The sequence below is a fragment of the Channa argus genome, chromosome 12 (assembly GCF_033026475.1).
Source record: "Channa argus isolate prfri chromosome 12, Channa argus male v1.0, whole genome shotgun sequence".
Classification (NCBI taxonomy): Eukaryota; Metazoa; Chordata; class Actinopteri; order Anabantiformes; family Channidae; genus Channa; species Channa argus.
The window spans coordinates 21,011,938-21,026,604 of NC_090208.1; the positions used below are offsets into that span (position 1 = coordinate 21,011,938).

General features: G+C 40.2%; 1 protein-coding gene across 2 annotated transcripts in view; it reads right to left on the minus strand.

The window, feature by feature from the left end:
- The window catches only part of LOC137138346 (sodium/calcium exchanger 1-like), an 85,677-nt gene that overhangs the window by 33,442 nt on the left and 37,568 nt on the right, over positions 1 to 14,667 (minus strand). For both annotated transcript variants that reach the window (XM_067525455.1, XM_067525456.1), the window contains exons 2-11: positions 10,914 to 11,158; positions 10,285 to 10,424; positions 9,944 to 10,096; positions 9,623 to 9,850; positions 9,115 to 9,528; positions 6,834 to 6,944; positions 6,537 to 6,689; positions 4,495 to 4,591; positions 4,136 to 4,327; positions 2,986 to 3,178 (exon numbers count right to left, since the gene is read on the minus strand). In XM_067525455.1, the coding sequence (XP_067381556.1) occupies positions 2,986 to 3,178; positions 4,136 to 4,327; positions 4,495 to 4,591; positions 6,537 to 6,689; positions 6,834 to 6,944; positions 9,115 to 9,528; positions 9,623 to 9,850; positions 9,944 to 10,096; positions 10,285 to 10,424; positions 10,914 to 11,079 (1,847 nt within the window). In that variant the 5' untranslated portion in view covers positions 11,080 to 11,158. The remainder of the gene's footprint in view (positions 1 to 2,985; positions 3,179 to 4,135; positions 4,328 to 4,494; positions 4,592 to 6,536; positions 6,690 to 6,833; positions 6,945 to 9,114; positions 9,529 to 9,622; positions 9,851 to 9,943; positions 10,097 to 10,284; positions 10,425 to 10,913; positions 11,159 to 14,667) is intronic.

The window sequence follows — 14,667 nt, forward strand, 5'->3', positions numbered from 1 at the left end:
TATTTGTTAATTTCTTAGGAGAATATTTTTTTGCTAAATGTTTGTCATTGTAATGTGTTGAATTCATTGTAATCACTAGGTTTTACACAAACACTGCTTGGTGAAGTGTCCTAATCAAACCGCAGTAAGACTTAGGAATGGACATGTATTTGATAACCCTGGCATTGATAACCCACACACATCCGAGGAAGTGAAAAGTGTTGCTTATTTTTTCGTTGTTTTGCAAGGATTCCATGTCATAGGGGTTAAAAAATCTTTAGAATCCCACAGCCGGCAGTTCCCACTAATCTAATCTGCTGCAGTCTCAGCCTCATTCACATCAGCCTTTTATGTCGTTTCCTGTACTGACACAACAGCTACAGCCTAGTACCGAGTTACCAGAGGGCAGCCTTGATTCTGAAGTATATCTTCCTCTTATCTCTCACTCCTCTCCACCTCTGTCCATTTCTACACAGTACCCCCCCTGGTGGTATCAGACGGAAGGCTTCTTGTCCATTAAACCATTAACTGAATTCCAGTCTGGCACACGCACACACACAAACACACCATGCGATTTGTGTGAAAATTCACTGTTTCTACTGTAGCACCTATCAATCCAAACTATAGTACATACCGAACAGCAGCCCTTAACCTTCACGTTGACTTGCCCTGGTTAACAAAGTTGCACATTTACAGTTGCTGCTCCTGGGGACGCAGCAGAAACCCAGCGGGAGAAAACGTGGGTAGAGGCTCACACAATGCGTCTAAATATTCCTCTGAGGAATAACTTAACAAAGAGGAACGTCAGCTGCCAGTATGTTGTTTTACAAGAAGCCATCAAGCCATCGAGATGTTCAGGGATTAGTTTTTTTACCCTAATCCTTTAGACAGTACAGACAACAACAGGTGATCTCAGCTGCAGTCAGATGGTTGGTAGAATCTGGAACAGCAGCGATCTACTTCACTGTCTTCTACAAATCTTATGATCACTCATTTTTGAACCATTTACACCCCCACGTCAGGGTGTCTGTCTCCTGTTAACATGGAGAAGCTCAGTGAAGCTAATTGTGCTCATAACCCAAGCACCCTTCTTTACTGTAAGCACAACAGGAGCAGTGAGAGTTAAAGACCTAAAACACTGAGCTGTCAGAGTCAATCCTTTCTGTTCCCTTCAGGGAGTCAGAAGTTAATTTTAGGTTGAGAGTAACTCCTCAGTTCCTAACCTGAACTCACAGCATATTAAATTATTACTTCACAACTATAATTAACGGTGTGTGTATCTGATTAAACTACTTGATTTACTGTCAGATTTTTTAAATAGAGGAGTTTAATATTTCAGAGTAAATGACGAATGAGGATAGAGGAGACATGAATCAGAGAAAAATTTAGGTTGTATGTAGGAGAAGATCCTGCAGCAGAGGCCAGGTGGTGATTGGGAAAGAAAGCAGTCATAGCAAAAGGGAGGGTTTGGTCCTTTTTTTGTTACCAATTTTATGGTGAAAAGATGACGTTGAATAGATTCTACATCTAATAATCCTGGTTCTAGTTCTTTAATGAAAACAAAGTAGAACGTTAATCCTGTGAGGTGCCGGTTGACCAATATAATAATCCGTGCATATATAAGTGATTCTGTAAATATATGGTGAGGAAAACTTTTGTTAATCGGGTTCATCATTCTGAATAATACTCTAAATCAATTCGAATGTAAGTTATTCATTTTTTATAGATATTGTTTTGACAGTGTAAAAATGAATTGTCAAATACCAGTTCACTTGTACAATAAAATTGTATGATGTGGTTTATTGTAAGATTCTTGGTACTTTCTGGTTGAATACATGTTACTATAGCAACAGCTTATACTGTAAATAATGTATGTGTGGTGTGTTAGAATCTTTGTATGTGCCCTTTTTAATTTTGATTAACTGCCCCTAAAGGTCTCTCCACAGCCCTGAAAGGAAGACACACAACTTATCATCTTAGTCGTTCCCTAAAGGAAAGATACAGATGAGCAGCTTTTAAGTGGCCCTGCCACACTTGCCATCCTTTGAATCACAAGCACAAATACACGCACTCACACACACATACGCATTTTATGGTATTGTTTATGGTATTAAGATACTTATTGATACTCAAATATTTTGTCTGTCTTAATCTTAATCATTTAGCACTGATTGCTGTTAAAGACCAACCTCAACTGTATTTCTAACTCTGTCAATGATGCAGCATCATAAGGAAGCTAAAAGCTCCCCACTTTGCATTTATGTCCTCACTCCTTCCATCTGAAAGTCTAATTGGTCCTCAGATACATAAGACCACACACTCACTCCATCACACACACGCATACACACGCACGCACGCACGCACGCATGCACGCACACACACACACACACACACACACACACACACACACACACACACACACACACACACACACAGTGAGCACTTGCTTTATAGGCCCCAGGAGGTGCTGAGGAACTGCATTCCCAACCACTTTATGTACTGGTCAATTTAACACTGCTAGCATCAGCATATTAAAAACGCCCAAGGACGTGACAGACATTTTGTAAATGTGTATGTGTGTACAAACATGTACGCAAGTATTTTAATGCAAGTAGATTACCTAGAAAACAGGAATTTTTACTATTATGTCTAGAGCCATTTAGAGTGTGATTGCATGTAAAAAAAAAATCAATTACCTACACATACATTTCTAAATTAGAGTCAGACAGAGAGGAAAGACAGAGAGGGAAGTGTCATTAGCTATCCAAATACATGTCAGTCACCTTTCAGTAATAGATAACCAATCTTTTTGAATGCAACAGGTTTTTATCCAAGGTCTCCTGCTGGTCACCTTTGCTAGTAACAACATCACCCTAGCAGCCTGTGCAAACTGTCTCTACATACAAATTTAAAATAGTAAGATACACCACTTCTTCACATCAGAGAAGCATTCAAATGTCAAGAATGAGCTGAGACAACGGTCATAGACCACATCGCTCTACTTACATAGTCTCATCGTTCTGAAACTCCAGCTTTCCTGCAGCCAACTCGTAGTCCTCCCCTCCTTTAGCAGTGCCATCCACAGTACGATAGGGGACTGCTACCAGGCCTCTGGCCCCCGAAGTCCTGAGCACCTTCACCTCCATAATGCCTACACTCTCACTCACCCTTTCACTGGCACTCTCAAAGGTAAAGATACCTGGGAAAGAAAAAGCAACAACAGTACTTTACAAGAGCGAAACACTAGAAAGACATCAAAGATGGGGTTGATGGACACCTACACTCTCACTTGCAAGCTTGCTCTCCAAGGTACACAGTATATATAGTGAGAGGATAATAGATTGCCACCCACTCTCTCTAGATAAAAGATAATAAGCATTAGATAAACGCCTCCTCTCCTCTGATTCTCCCGCACTTTAATTCTCTGTGGATGTTATCAAAGTCCTGCAAATGAAAATGTGGCACCGTTGAGATTTTGTAATACCTTTTAGTGAATATCCACAGGGTACACAGTGTAACAAAGCAACAGATTCACGTGGATTCAAAATTAAGATCAAGCAAAACAGGATTGCAAATGGTTCCGTTTAATGTGCATATTTAAAAAAATGTACATTTTACGCTTCAGATGTCTGAGTTAATCTCACAAAGTTGGTCTTTTTGCTAAAAAAAAATCCCTCTTTGTGTGTCTCTAACAGAGCTTCCTTTTTGAGTTACTATGGAGGTAGATTAACAAAAGAAGGGAATTTATACTAAAAAGAATTAAACTTTGGAACTAGAATTAGACCTGCGTTAACCAAAGTAATGATCACAGTTCATATGGACACCTGATTTAGACATAAATGTTTTGGAACAACTCGGTACTTCTACTCCAACCACCATACAGGCAGTTAGCTTTTACTGTTTGTGTGATCCTACCTGCCTTACTTTTACATGGTGAACCTCAAAGAGCCGAGGTTACACAGCTTCCTGCTGCTTTGAGCTTTGACTGACTAACTTGCTTAATTAGATAACCGACAACATATTTAACAGTGTGATAGAATATTGTAAAGGAAAATGCAATGGCAAATACATAATAAGAAGAGAGGTAATCTCTGAATACAAAATATAAAGGCATGAAAAAGTTACAGAACAAAAAAACATTTGCACTTGTTTTTACCTGCGTGATCGTCATCATAGATGGTCACTGTTGCTGTGTGGTTGTTACCAAGGACGGCTTTGGGGGTGGCACTGGCATCCAGGGGGGCAGTGCCAATCTCAGGATAACTAACCACACGAGGGTTACTGAGATGGACGTAGAAATACTCATCTTCCTCAAAGATGTCATCATCAATAACTCCCACTGTGATCTCTGAAAAAATAATTTTCATACAGAGCAGTTATGATGGTGGCTTGAAATAAATAAAAAATAAACCAAACAAAGTGTTTGTTTTTTTGTTTTTTTTACATCTGAGCCTCAGTCTCAAAGACATGTGTTTTCAAAACATGTCATAAATTCTAGCTGTCACTGTCTTTTACCTTTGAGAGTCTCTCCAGGCTTAAAGAGCAGTGTCCCCTCTGCAAACTCATAATCTGAACCTGCGTTTGCTGTGCCGTCCTCTGTGCGATAATCCACCTGGGGGAGATATGAGTGCATAGATAGGAAATGGTATGAGATGAGGGGGGAGAGACACAGTGGGGAAAAAAAGCCATTAAAGATGAATCAGAAGTGAACAGATATGAAAAGGACAGATAAACATAAAGGGAGAGAAGAGAAAAGAAGAGAGAGATAGAGGGGACCACATTTGGGGAGATGGAAACAGAGGGTGAAAGAACAAGAAAAACAGCTTCATTAAACTGAACCCTCTGGTCAGATAGAGCCAGATAATAAACACTTTGAAGATAAAAACTTTCGCTGTATCCTGTCCTTTCTCCGTCCTCTCTCCAGAGGACTGGTTTTAACCCCTCCAACTAACACAAAGGTTTAAAAACTGATCTGTTTTACTTATACTGAGATAATAGTGATCAAATTCAGGCAGCTGTTATATAAACGGAGAAAACATTCAGATTACTTCAAAATAATCTGTGGCTGCTGATGGGCAAAGCTGAATCTGTGACTCAGTGTTGGTGGTGCTCTGTGGCTCTGCTCTATTTTAAGCTCTTCATGAAATGTGTATAAGCAACACAGCTCTAAAGATCTTTTTCGAATGCAGCCATTAAGCAGGTTGATATTGCTGGGACTGCTGTATACTGGGGTTTAATTTAAAAAAGAAAATGCAGATGTATCAGGCAGGATGAGTGTTGGTTTTAAAATTGTAGATTAAAAATGGGCCTAAATACATCGCATGATAATAAAAGTATGTGAAGACGTTGTGTTGTCTTTAACCTTGGAAATGTGGAAATGTGTGTTGTCTCAAAAATTTAATGAATGTTTTCACCATTTAAATTACAGATACATCACAGTGTTGGTCCTTGCAACCTCTGTTTTCTACAATAAAGCATTACCAAGCTCTTCTGGATATAAGGAGCACATTTAATATTTTGGTATTATGATGGTTTTATTGGTGGTTTCTCCAAATGTTCCTTTTCAGTTACCAGCTAATCCAGTCAACCTACCATTATTATGTTTTATGTAGCATTATCATGTAAACCTAAAAGGGGAAAGAAATGGAAATAGTGAAACCTGTCAACCCTCAGTGAATCACTTGACTTCACTCGTGGCCACTCTTTGTGTGGCATTTTAGCTCATTGCTTTACTTTTCCAGGTTAAAACTTTGCTGCTCTGTCTCAGACCTGAATTTCAGTTTAAGCTGTGTTCAACAACACTGAAGACCCACTGTACTGTACACCATCAGCCCAATGGCTGCTGACAACTCCAGTAACTAACACAGTGGAGCACTTGGCTTTGACGTTTTCCTCTGGAGTCACTATAGTGCAATTCAAAGGGGACTGAATATTGCATTCATTGTGCAAATTTTGTAAAACCTTTTATGAAGATCAGTGGCTATGTGCATTACTTTGATTTGTGTTTTTTAAAATGGAGACAATGAGAAGACTCGAGGAGACACAGCCTTGCAAAGCCTCTGCAGCAATAGTGAACAAATCAGATATCATTCCACTGAAACAGACTTTCTGCAGGAGACTTGAAAGAAAACCTCCTATTCAGGCTACTGCTAAGTCCTGGATCAATGAGCCTTTGCAAATAGTTATGTTTTCTTTGGGTTAAATCCTGAGCTGAAATCTAAAAATCTGGAAAGTGTTTACTACTGTGTTTACTATCCACACATTTCTACCCCTTTAGCAGCATCCAACCGCAAAGAGAACAGGGAAGCGCAAAGCCTCTAGATTCGAGAACATGTGAGGAGTGAGATGCAACCCTGACTAGGAAATGTGCCAAAGATGTGAGTCCAATGAATTTTTGTTTCCTCTGGTGTCTGCTTCTGTCTGACCGAGTGTTTCTTGGCATCTCTACCTCAAACACACAGATTTTCGTTCAATATAAATTTTGTTCTGAATGGTCTTTGATGCATTATTACAGTGATACACACACACTACACGCACACACACGTACACACACACACCTTTACAGTAACTCCAGGGTCTCCTCCGTGTCTGGCAACGGACAGTTTCAGGGAGCCACAGTTTTCAAAACACTGGTACAAAGAGGGCTCAAACTCCATCCTGATGGTGTGGGGGTCGTCCTCCTGGGCCTGGGTCTCATGGCTGCTCACCACCTAAAAAACACACATACACCCACAATATAAGCATACAATGTCAGGTGCAATGTGATCCTAAGATGTCAATTTCAGGTGTGTGGGTATATGTGTGGGTGGGTGCACGTGTGTGTGCTTGTGTGTAGGTATATGAGGGGATCTCACCTTGCGGGCCTGGTCAGCGGCATGCTTCTTGAGGATGTTGCCGGCTCCGATCATCATCCTGGTTGCCTGGATACGGTAAAACGCTCTGCTCTTCTGTTGCTGCATCAGGACCTGATCAACAAAACAAATCAGTTAACAAAGCAGATCTATTGTGCCCATCGCCTTAATGTATAGCTAATTAGTTTTCCCAGATCTGGCTTTTACCTAAATACTGACAGCTGTGGCTTAAAGATCACACAAAAAAACTCTCGAAGGAAATTCTTCTTTGGCTCCACAGGGACCTTTGAGGTCACAGGATTAGCATTGATTTACTGAGGCATTTAAGGACCCATCAAAAGAATGGATTTTTTAGGTTTGAGTCTGACTATTAGATAACTGGAGAGACAGTGTAGTGATTTAACATGTTGATGCAGATTGTCTTAGCTGCAAACATCTAATGACGCATATCAATCTACCCTACGGGATTTCAATAATTTATCATGTATCAATAGCAATTTAATATCATAATAATGCAACATTTTGAAAACAAACTCTTGCCACGGAGATCATTAGATCAAATGTGGCCTCAGAGCTGGGAATGCAAACATTTATTTAAATTTAAGGGATGTTAGTGGACAGAGATCTGCATCTCATTAGACAGAATGACTCAATAAATATCACTTTAGTTAAAAGATGGATGTGTTTGTGCTGAGCATATTGTACTAACTTAATGAACAACCAATCCCCCTGATCACTGAGTAAGAAAACGATTTCATTTTTTTATTCATTGACTTATTACAACCATAAAAACCTTAATTTACGTAGTCGAGTTTGATCTACAAGTCATATGTCATTTTTGTTTACAGCACAAAGCTGAGCTACAAGAGAAGGAAGGCTTCAACGGATATATACATCAGAGTTGCCCAGTGTACCCAAGGTACAGTGGGCACACTGCTAAACACCTTTCTTTCCTTTTTTCTCTGCCATGAGAGGAGAGAGGAGGCAAAAGAAGGAGGAGGGGACACAGAAAAAGGGAGAGCAGCTTCTAAGCTTCTGCAGCTTCTAAGTGTACAAAAGGAAAAAATATGTGCAGTGGGTAAAGATGTGGAATCCTACCTGCCCTGCTATGATAATGAACATTTTCCTACATTCTAATCAAGTCTTGGGAATATTACAACTAGGCGGTGTGTGTATGACAACCATCTAGTAGCAGCTTCAATCTGTCACCGACTACATACAGCACATACTATAAATAACTTTCAATAAAAATACACAAAACTAAATAACCCAAACAAATCTTATCTCGAGGTCCACTTGCTAGCTTTTTATTAAGATTTCAACTGCATCTCTCCTTAAATTATGAAACATGTGGGATGCAACTTAAAGCGAAAATAAAGAAATAAATAAAACCAGAGCCAGTTGACCTTGAGTTAAAATTTTTTTCGTCAGGGAACGACTTCCCAGCACAAGTATGAACACTCACATATCAACATTTATATAACTTACCGGGCTTAAAACCACCTGGATGGCAGAAGGGTTACATGTTACAGTCAAGTCACTCAATAGCTTCCTTTCTGCGGACTAGTGGTTTAGTCTGCACATAACTCTACATAAAAAAAATAAATAAATCCTGTGTTTAAGTTGAGAAAGTGACTTATATAGCTAAACTAGCTTCCCCATAACTTCTGTATTTAGTGCATGTTTGCAAAGTTTGCTGTCAAATAAATATCGCAACCAAAGACATAAATAGGGAGAATAATGTTAATCAAATTTATAAATTAAGCCGTGTGCTTATTTGTTAACAGCTTGGGAGTCGCACTCAAACATTTTGATATGTTCTCTGTCACAGCTGCTGTGTACTGTCACCTCCAAGAACTGTCGTACCTGCTACTGCCTCAGGCACCTTGTTAACAATCAAAGCAGGGGTGGAAGTAACGAATCACATGCAGTTTTTTAGGTGTGTGTAATTGTACTTTGGAATTTTTGTTTTAAAAACTTATTTTACTTAAAAAAAAGAAAGAAAAAAGCCTTATATAATTTCTGCTTCCAGACTTTTTTGGATGATAAAAAGTTGTCCCTACTCTTTACTTGTCTATAAGTATAGGAAGACAACAAATCAGATGTCAATTCTTTGGCAGGTGGTAAACATGAAATAGCCTGCCCCAGGAATGAACTAGAGGAAGTCTTCACACACCTATGTATGAGGTGTGTGAAAAGACTGGAGAAATGAGGAAAACAGGTTCCCTCAAAAATTAATAACTTTGTCTACTGTACCTTAAATAATTGTGTATGTTCTTCTAACCTGATAATTAGCCAACTCAATAAGCTGCTCCATGTCTTTATCTGGGTGTCTCTGCTTCAGGTCCTTCAGTGTCCTCGCCATCTCCCTCCTGGCCTCGTCCTCCTCATCCTTCGCTCCTCCCTCTTCCATCAGTCCTCCGTCCATCCCGCTGTGACAGTTCAAAGCCATCTGTCCATCCAGCTCCAGCATGTCCATTTTTGTGAACCCACCGAGACCCAGTGCTCCCCCTCCTCCTCCATCCATTCCTCCCATCCCTCCATCCGCTCCTCCTTCGGTCTCAATGATGATGCCTCGGTTTTTGTCGGCACGGTAACGCTTCCGGACATACTTGTAGAAGAGGAGGCGCCGGTCGGCCACCCAGGCTTGGACCACACAGAGAGGGAAGCAGAGGAAGGTCAGAACTGCTTCCCATACCTAAAGAAAAGAGGACACAGGGTTAACACCTTTACCCATCCCTTCTTTTTTCTTGCCCCCAAAATATCCTTCCTTCATTTTACTCCTTCCTCACCTCCACCTCTCCAGGCGAGAAGACACTCAGAATAAGGTAGAGCCAGATATAGGCAAAAATACTCCATGCCGCTGTGACGAAAAACACCCGAAGGTGTTTGATTTTGCGCGTCTCTCCATCCGGAACCACATACACACACAGGGCGATGATGACAAACATGTTGAAGGCAGCACTGCCCACGATGGTGCTGGGGCCCAGAGCACCAGCCTCAAAATTGTGACCGCAAACCTACAGACAGGGCGCAAATCAGATTAGCGGTTTCCCATTACATTCTATATCAGTTAATCTAATGTGTAACCACCCGGCTGATATTGTACTGACCTCAATAACAGACAGCAGTATCTCAGGAGCACTAGAACCCAAGGCCATTAGAGTGAGATTAGAAACAGTCTCGTTCCAGATCCTGACTGTGGCCGTGGTGGTCTCACCATTCGGCTTCTTGATGGTGATCTCTTTTTCCTGGGAGGTTATGACCTAGAAAAGAGAGAAGAGGAGAGAAGCAGTGAGAGGAGAAGAGAAAGGTGAAGCAAAGAGAGGAAAGGAAAGGTAATGACAGTGATTAGGAAAGGAGAGGCAAAGAAATAAAAGAGAAGCAAGAAAGGATCGGTGGAGGAGGTAAACGTTCAATAGTCAAAGTGTGTGGTTGTTTATGTATTACCTACCTCTATGGACGACATAAATCTGTCCGCTATGATGCTCATGCCCAGGAACATGTAGATGAGTGCTACAAAGTAAACAATGGCTCGTGCCACTTTGTCCCCAACAGAAGGGTTCTGAGGGTTCCACACAGGCAGCACGACTCCTGAAAATAATCATCAGAAAGCATTTTGCAGCAAAAACTAAAAACAACAAAAAACGAACAAAAACAATTTTGTATAATAACCTCACTAATCTCTGCCTCTGTAATCTTATATGGCGTGTCACTGAGGGCACAGTGCAATGTGATTAAGGATTACAATAAGTGAGAGCTTATGGGGCCATTTGTTCTACTAAAACATATTGAAATGCGTACAAGTCTCGTGGTCACAAATTGGCACAATAAACTGATAACTCACCATTGAAACTCTCTTTGCTCAAGAAGAAGTTATTTAAAACTTGATTATGTTTAGCTGATAAAAGTTCATTGTAGCAGCAGCTTACATGGCTGGTACGCAGATAAGCATTAACCCTTCACTTTCTTCAACGGGCTGCACTTTTTGAAAGGGTTAAGCCCAGAAATCGATCCGATCTACAATAAATCCTTTTTAATATGCATTAAACTGCAGTGTGCTCATGCATATGACTGACCCACCTTCCTGACATGCGTCTCCAAGAGCTGAACAGTTCTTCTCAGGCGAGGTTGCGTGGACTGATCCAGAACATGAGAGTAGCAGAAGAAAGGAGAGGAAGAAGAGGAGAAGAGGGGAGGAGAGGCAAGATGGGCGAAGGGAGGGGAGAGAGGATGGGGGGACAGACATTTCTGCCAGTGCTGCCAGGCCTTCACTGCGCTCCACTGGGTTCTACTGGTTCAGCTCGAAGAGAGGAGATGTCCAAATACTGATGCGAGACAGAGAAAAGGAAGAAACAGAACAATGTTATTAGACCATTTATTCACAGTTCTTAATGGACTCGTGTGAATTGTTGAAGTTGGTTTTAAGTCACTGCAAAAGCACCTTGTGCCCCTTTTAAATAAGCTCAAGTACATTTAATCAATGTATGTGCAAAGTAGTTAAACTTGGAGGTAAAAGCAACAGGTCATGAGGAAATCACCCTTGGCTCGCTCAGGTGGCCTATCAGCAAAACCCTGTACTGGTAGCAAAGAGTTCCAGCATTACTAATCTTTAAAGGGACTCAGTAGAAAGAGGCTGCAAAGTGCTTTATGGTAAATTAAAAGCAGAATTAATTCAATGAAAGTCATAGTAAAAGATTGTTAGTCCATGAACAGACTCTGAAGAAGCTCTGTAAATGATTGTACTCTTTTAATAAAGTTAAAATCATACATCTGAAATAGATTAAGCCGATCTTCTCAGGAGCTCTGATGAAAAAACTGTTTTGAATCTGTACTGCAGAACAAACAATATGAGCCTCTTTTTTTAGCTGGACCACAGAGCACTTTGTCTCATGGACTTTCAGAGCACCTCAGTGTAGTTTTGTGCCATGACTGGGAACTCAGATGACCAATGTAAAATTTAACCGGGTTGATGTAAGCTGTGCAAGGGCAAAGCTGTAGTATCGCAATGCTTGGAAGGAGCTACAGTAAGTGGAGTGGTGTCACAGCACCTGGCAGTAAACATAAGCTGAGCTGTGAACAACCAGGAGACAGAAGCGAAACAACTGCCACATGTCGCAATGATAACGGGGCAAAGTGGCTCCTCAGTTGCACCGGAGTTAATATGTTGTGAGTGAAAATAGACCAACTGGCAGTGTTAGGTCAAACACACACACAGAGAACATAGATCCACAGTGTCGGTCAGCCTTGCAGTGCAGAAGTTGCTGACCTTGTACTCACATACTTTCATAAACACACTCTTCTCAATGCTGAGACACAAATACTCCACACTCAGCCTTGGATGAAAAATTGCTGACCCTTTCTTCACACCAACACATACTGTAAGCGCGCACACTAACACACACACACACACACACACACACACACACACACCTATACCCAAATAGCCACAGTTAGTCATCTGTCGCGACATTAGCAGGGAGTTGCTGACCCTGTCTTCATCTATCTTCCAGGGTCTCACTGCTCTGACAACAACCTGTCACTTCAATCCTCTGCTTGCTTTTCTCCTCGACCGTCTATCCCGCTGCTGCTTCCCTCTTCTCAGCTTCCCTCCTCTGTATTCTTTTCTGTCTTTTATTTTTCTGACTTTTAAGTCAGGAGTTACGCTTCCCGTTATTATCACAGGCAGTCGTAGTAGGCGTTTTTTAATTTTTTCAATAGTGGCGAAATGTAATCTTTTTCTCATTAACTACATTTGTACGCAGATGATACAGACACATTCAACTTCCCTTAACCCTCTAGACCGGTATAGGGCAAAAACTCTCTGTGGGTAAATTAGCTTGTAGCTACTTATTAAATTGATTAAGCACTATATGTGCACAAGATAGATTGGCATTAAATTAGGATTTTATATAGGAGCAATCAATAATATGATGCCTCAACATTTTCACTGATTAGTTTTAAGTAAGCATTTTACTCCTATAACATAATCAGACTCACAATTCAGTCTTTGTACTTTTCACGTATGCAGTAGTATTACCCAAGATGATGGTGATTTCTTTGATCCAGGTAAAGTGTGATTTTTTTTTTTTTTGTATTATAACCCAAAAAATGCAGCTAGTCAAAGTATTACAAACTACATACCTCACAGTAAAGCTGGAGCTCTCAGAGGCCCTGAGCACTCTGTACTTGCTCTGCCCTTTTTGGAATCCAGCTTTCATATTGTTTAGGCTCATTTCAGATGGTGTACAGCACAAACAAACAACAGCTACTATATGTGCTGATGAGGATTTAGAAGTGATTTAACATAATAATTCCCACTTAAAGTCAATAAACTAACTCATTCAGACATGGAAGTTATTGCAAATGAGCAAACTTGGTCAAGTTATGATTATAGAAAGAAAAATTTGAGCTGAGCTTGTCATGGATTAACGTTTGAAACACAGTCCTTGGACATGACGATAGTTACATCCAGTTTCATGTGATCTTCTGATGAGAGAAATTGATTTATACCTTAAAGTTTGATTTATTTTGTCAAATAAAATCCTCAGACAACAATGCAAAACTCAACTGTCAGAAAATGCCCCCAAAACCACTTAGTATTTCCTCTTACCTTTTTCCTTTTTGACACTCTTTCCAAACCTTCTCCATCTCCACTTGCCTCTTTGTCAGGTTTGCTCACCTCCTTCTCATCCTCCCATCCCCACTTCTCCTGCGTCAATGTGCATAAGTTACTGTCCTGTCGTTTTCAGTCTCATTCTCTTCGCCTACATACACCACATTCACCACTTCACAGTCTCTAGCACCTCTCGAACATCCCCCGCTCACTCTCTTTTCACACCTATTCTTGGTCCATACTCACCCGTTAACAAATCTGTGGTTAATTTAGTGTATAATATGTACTATATAAATGCTGTTACAAACAAGGAAAACTGTAGTAAAATCATTAATGGCTTATTGTTCTTTTTTAGAATTTGGCTGAATACACATTTCTATGAAAACTAAGAAGATGTGACGAGATTTCAACTTATACGATAGTTATTTATAACTTTCAGTAATGCATTTATGCCTATAAAAGCTTTTAGCCTTTTCTTGGGATGAGTTAAGCTGGTCTTTATTTTCCAGAGTTGACTGAAATGATACTGTGCAAGACTGCGTGACAGAAAGACATCTGTTCACTGAGCAAATGAACACATAAAGAAAAGCTGAAAGCTGCAGAATATTAGCTAAGAAATGTAGTGTAAAACTGATCTTAAGGAAGATAAAACATGCTTTTATTTTATAAAATTATCCAACTAGAGGAAGCTGCATATTTTACCTTATTTCTCTTTGTAGATTCCATGAATTTTACAGTCTTAACACAATTACTAAGCTCAACCCACAGGAAATTTATGATGCTTTTTTTAAAACTTTTAACTCTTTTTAACCACTAGGTCTCCATATATGCAATTGAAAACACAGTTTCTCAATCGTGGTGCATTTATAGTGTGTGTGTGTGTGTGTGTGTGTGTGTGTGTGTGTGTGTGTGTGTGTGTGTGTGTGTGTGTGTGTGTGTGTGTGTGTATCCCTAATGTCCCCAAGGCTTTCTCTTGTAAAACATGAATCATTCTGACAGCTCTTTCACAAACATACAAAACACACAATGACCTGTTGACTTTCCTCACGACTGTCCGCGGTGCTCATGCATGTGTGTGCATGTATGTAAGGATATATGTGCATGTACATATACACACTTAACCAAATAATATGTTGTACAATCCACTCACCACAAAAACACACACCTGTCAATTTGTTAATTTGTTCTGCTGAAACCAGAACAAATGTGTGTGTTTGTGTT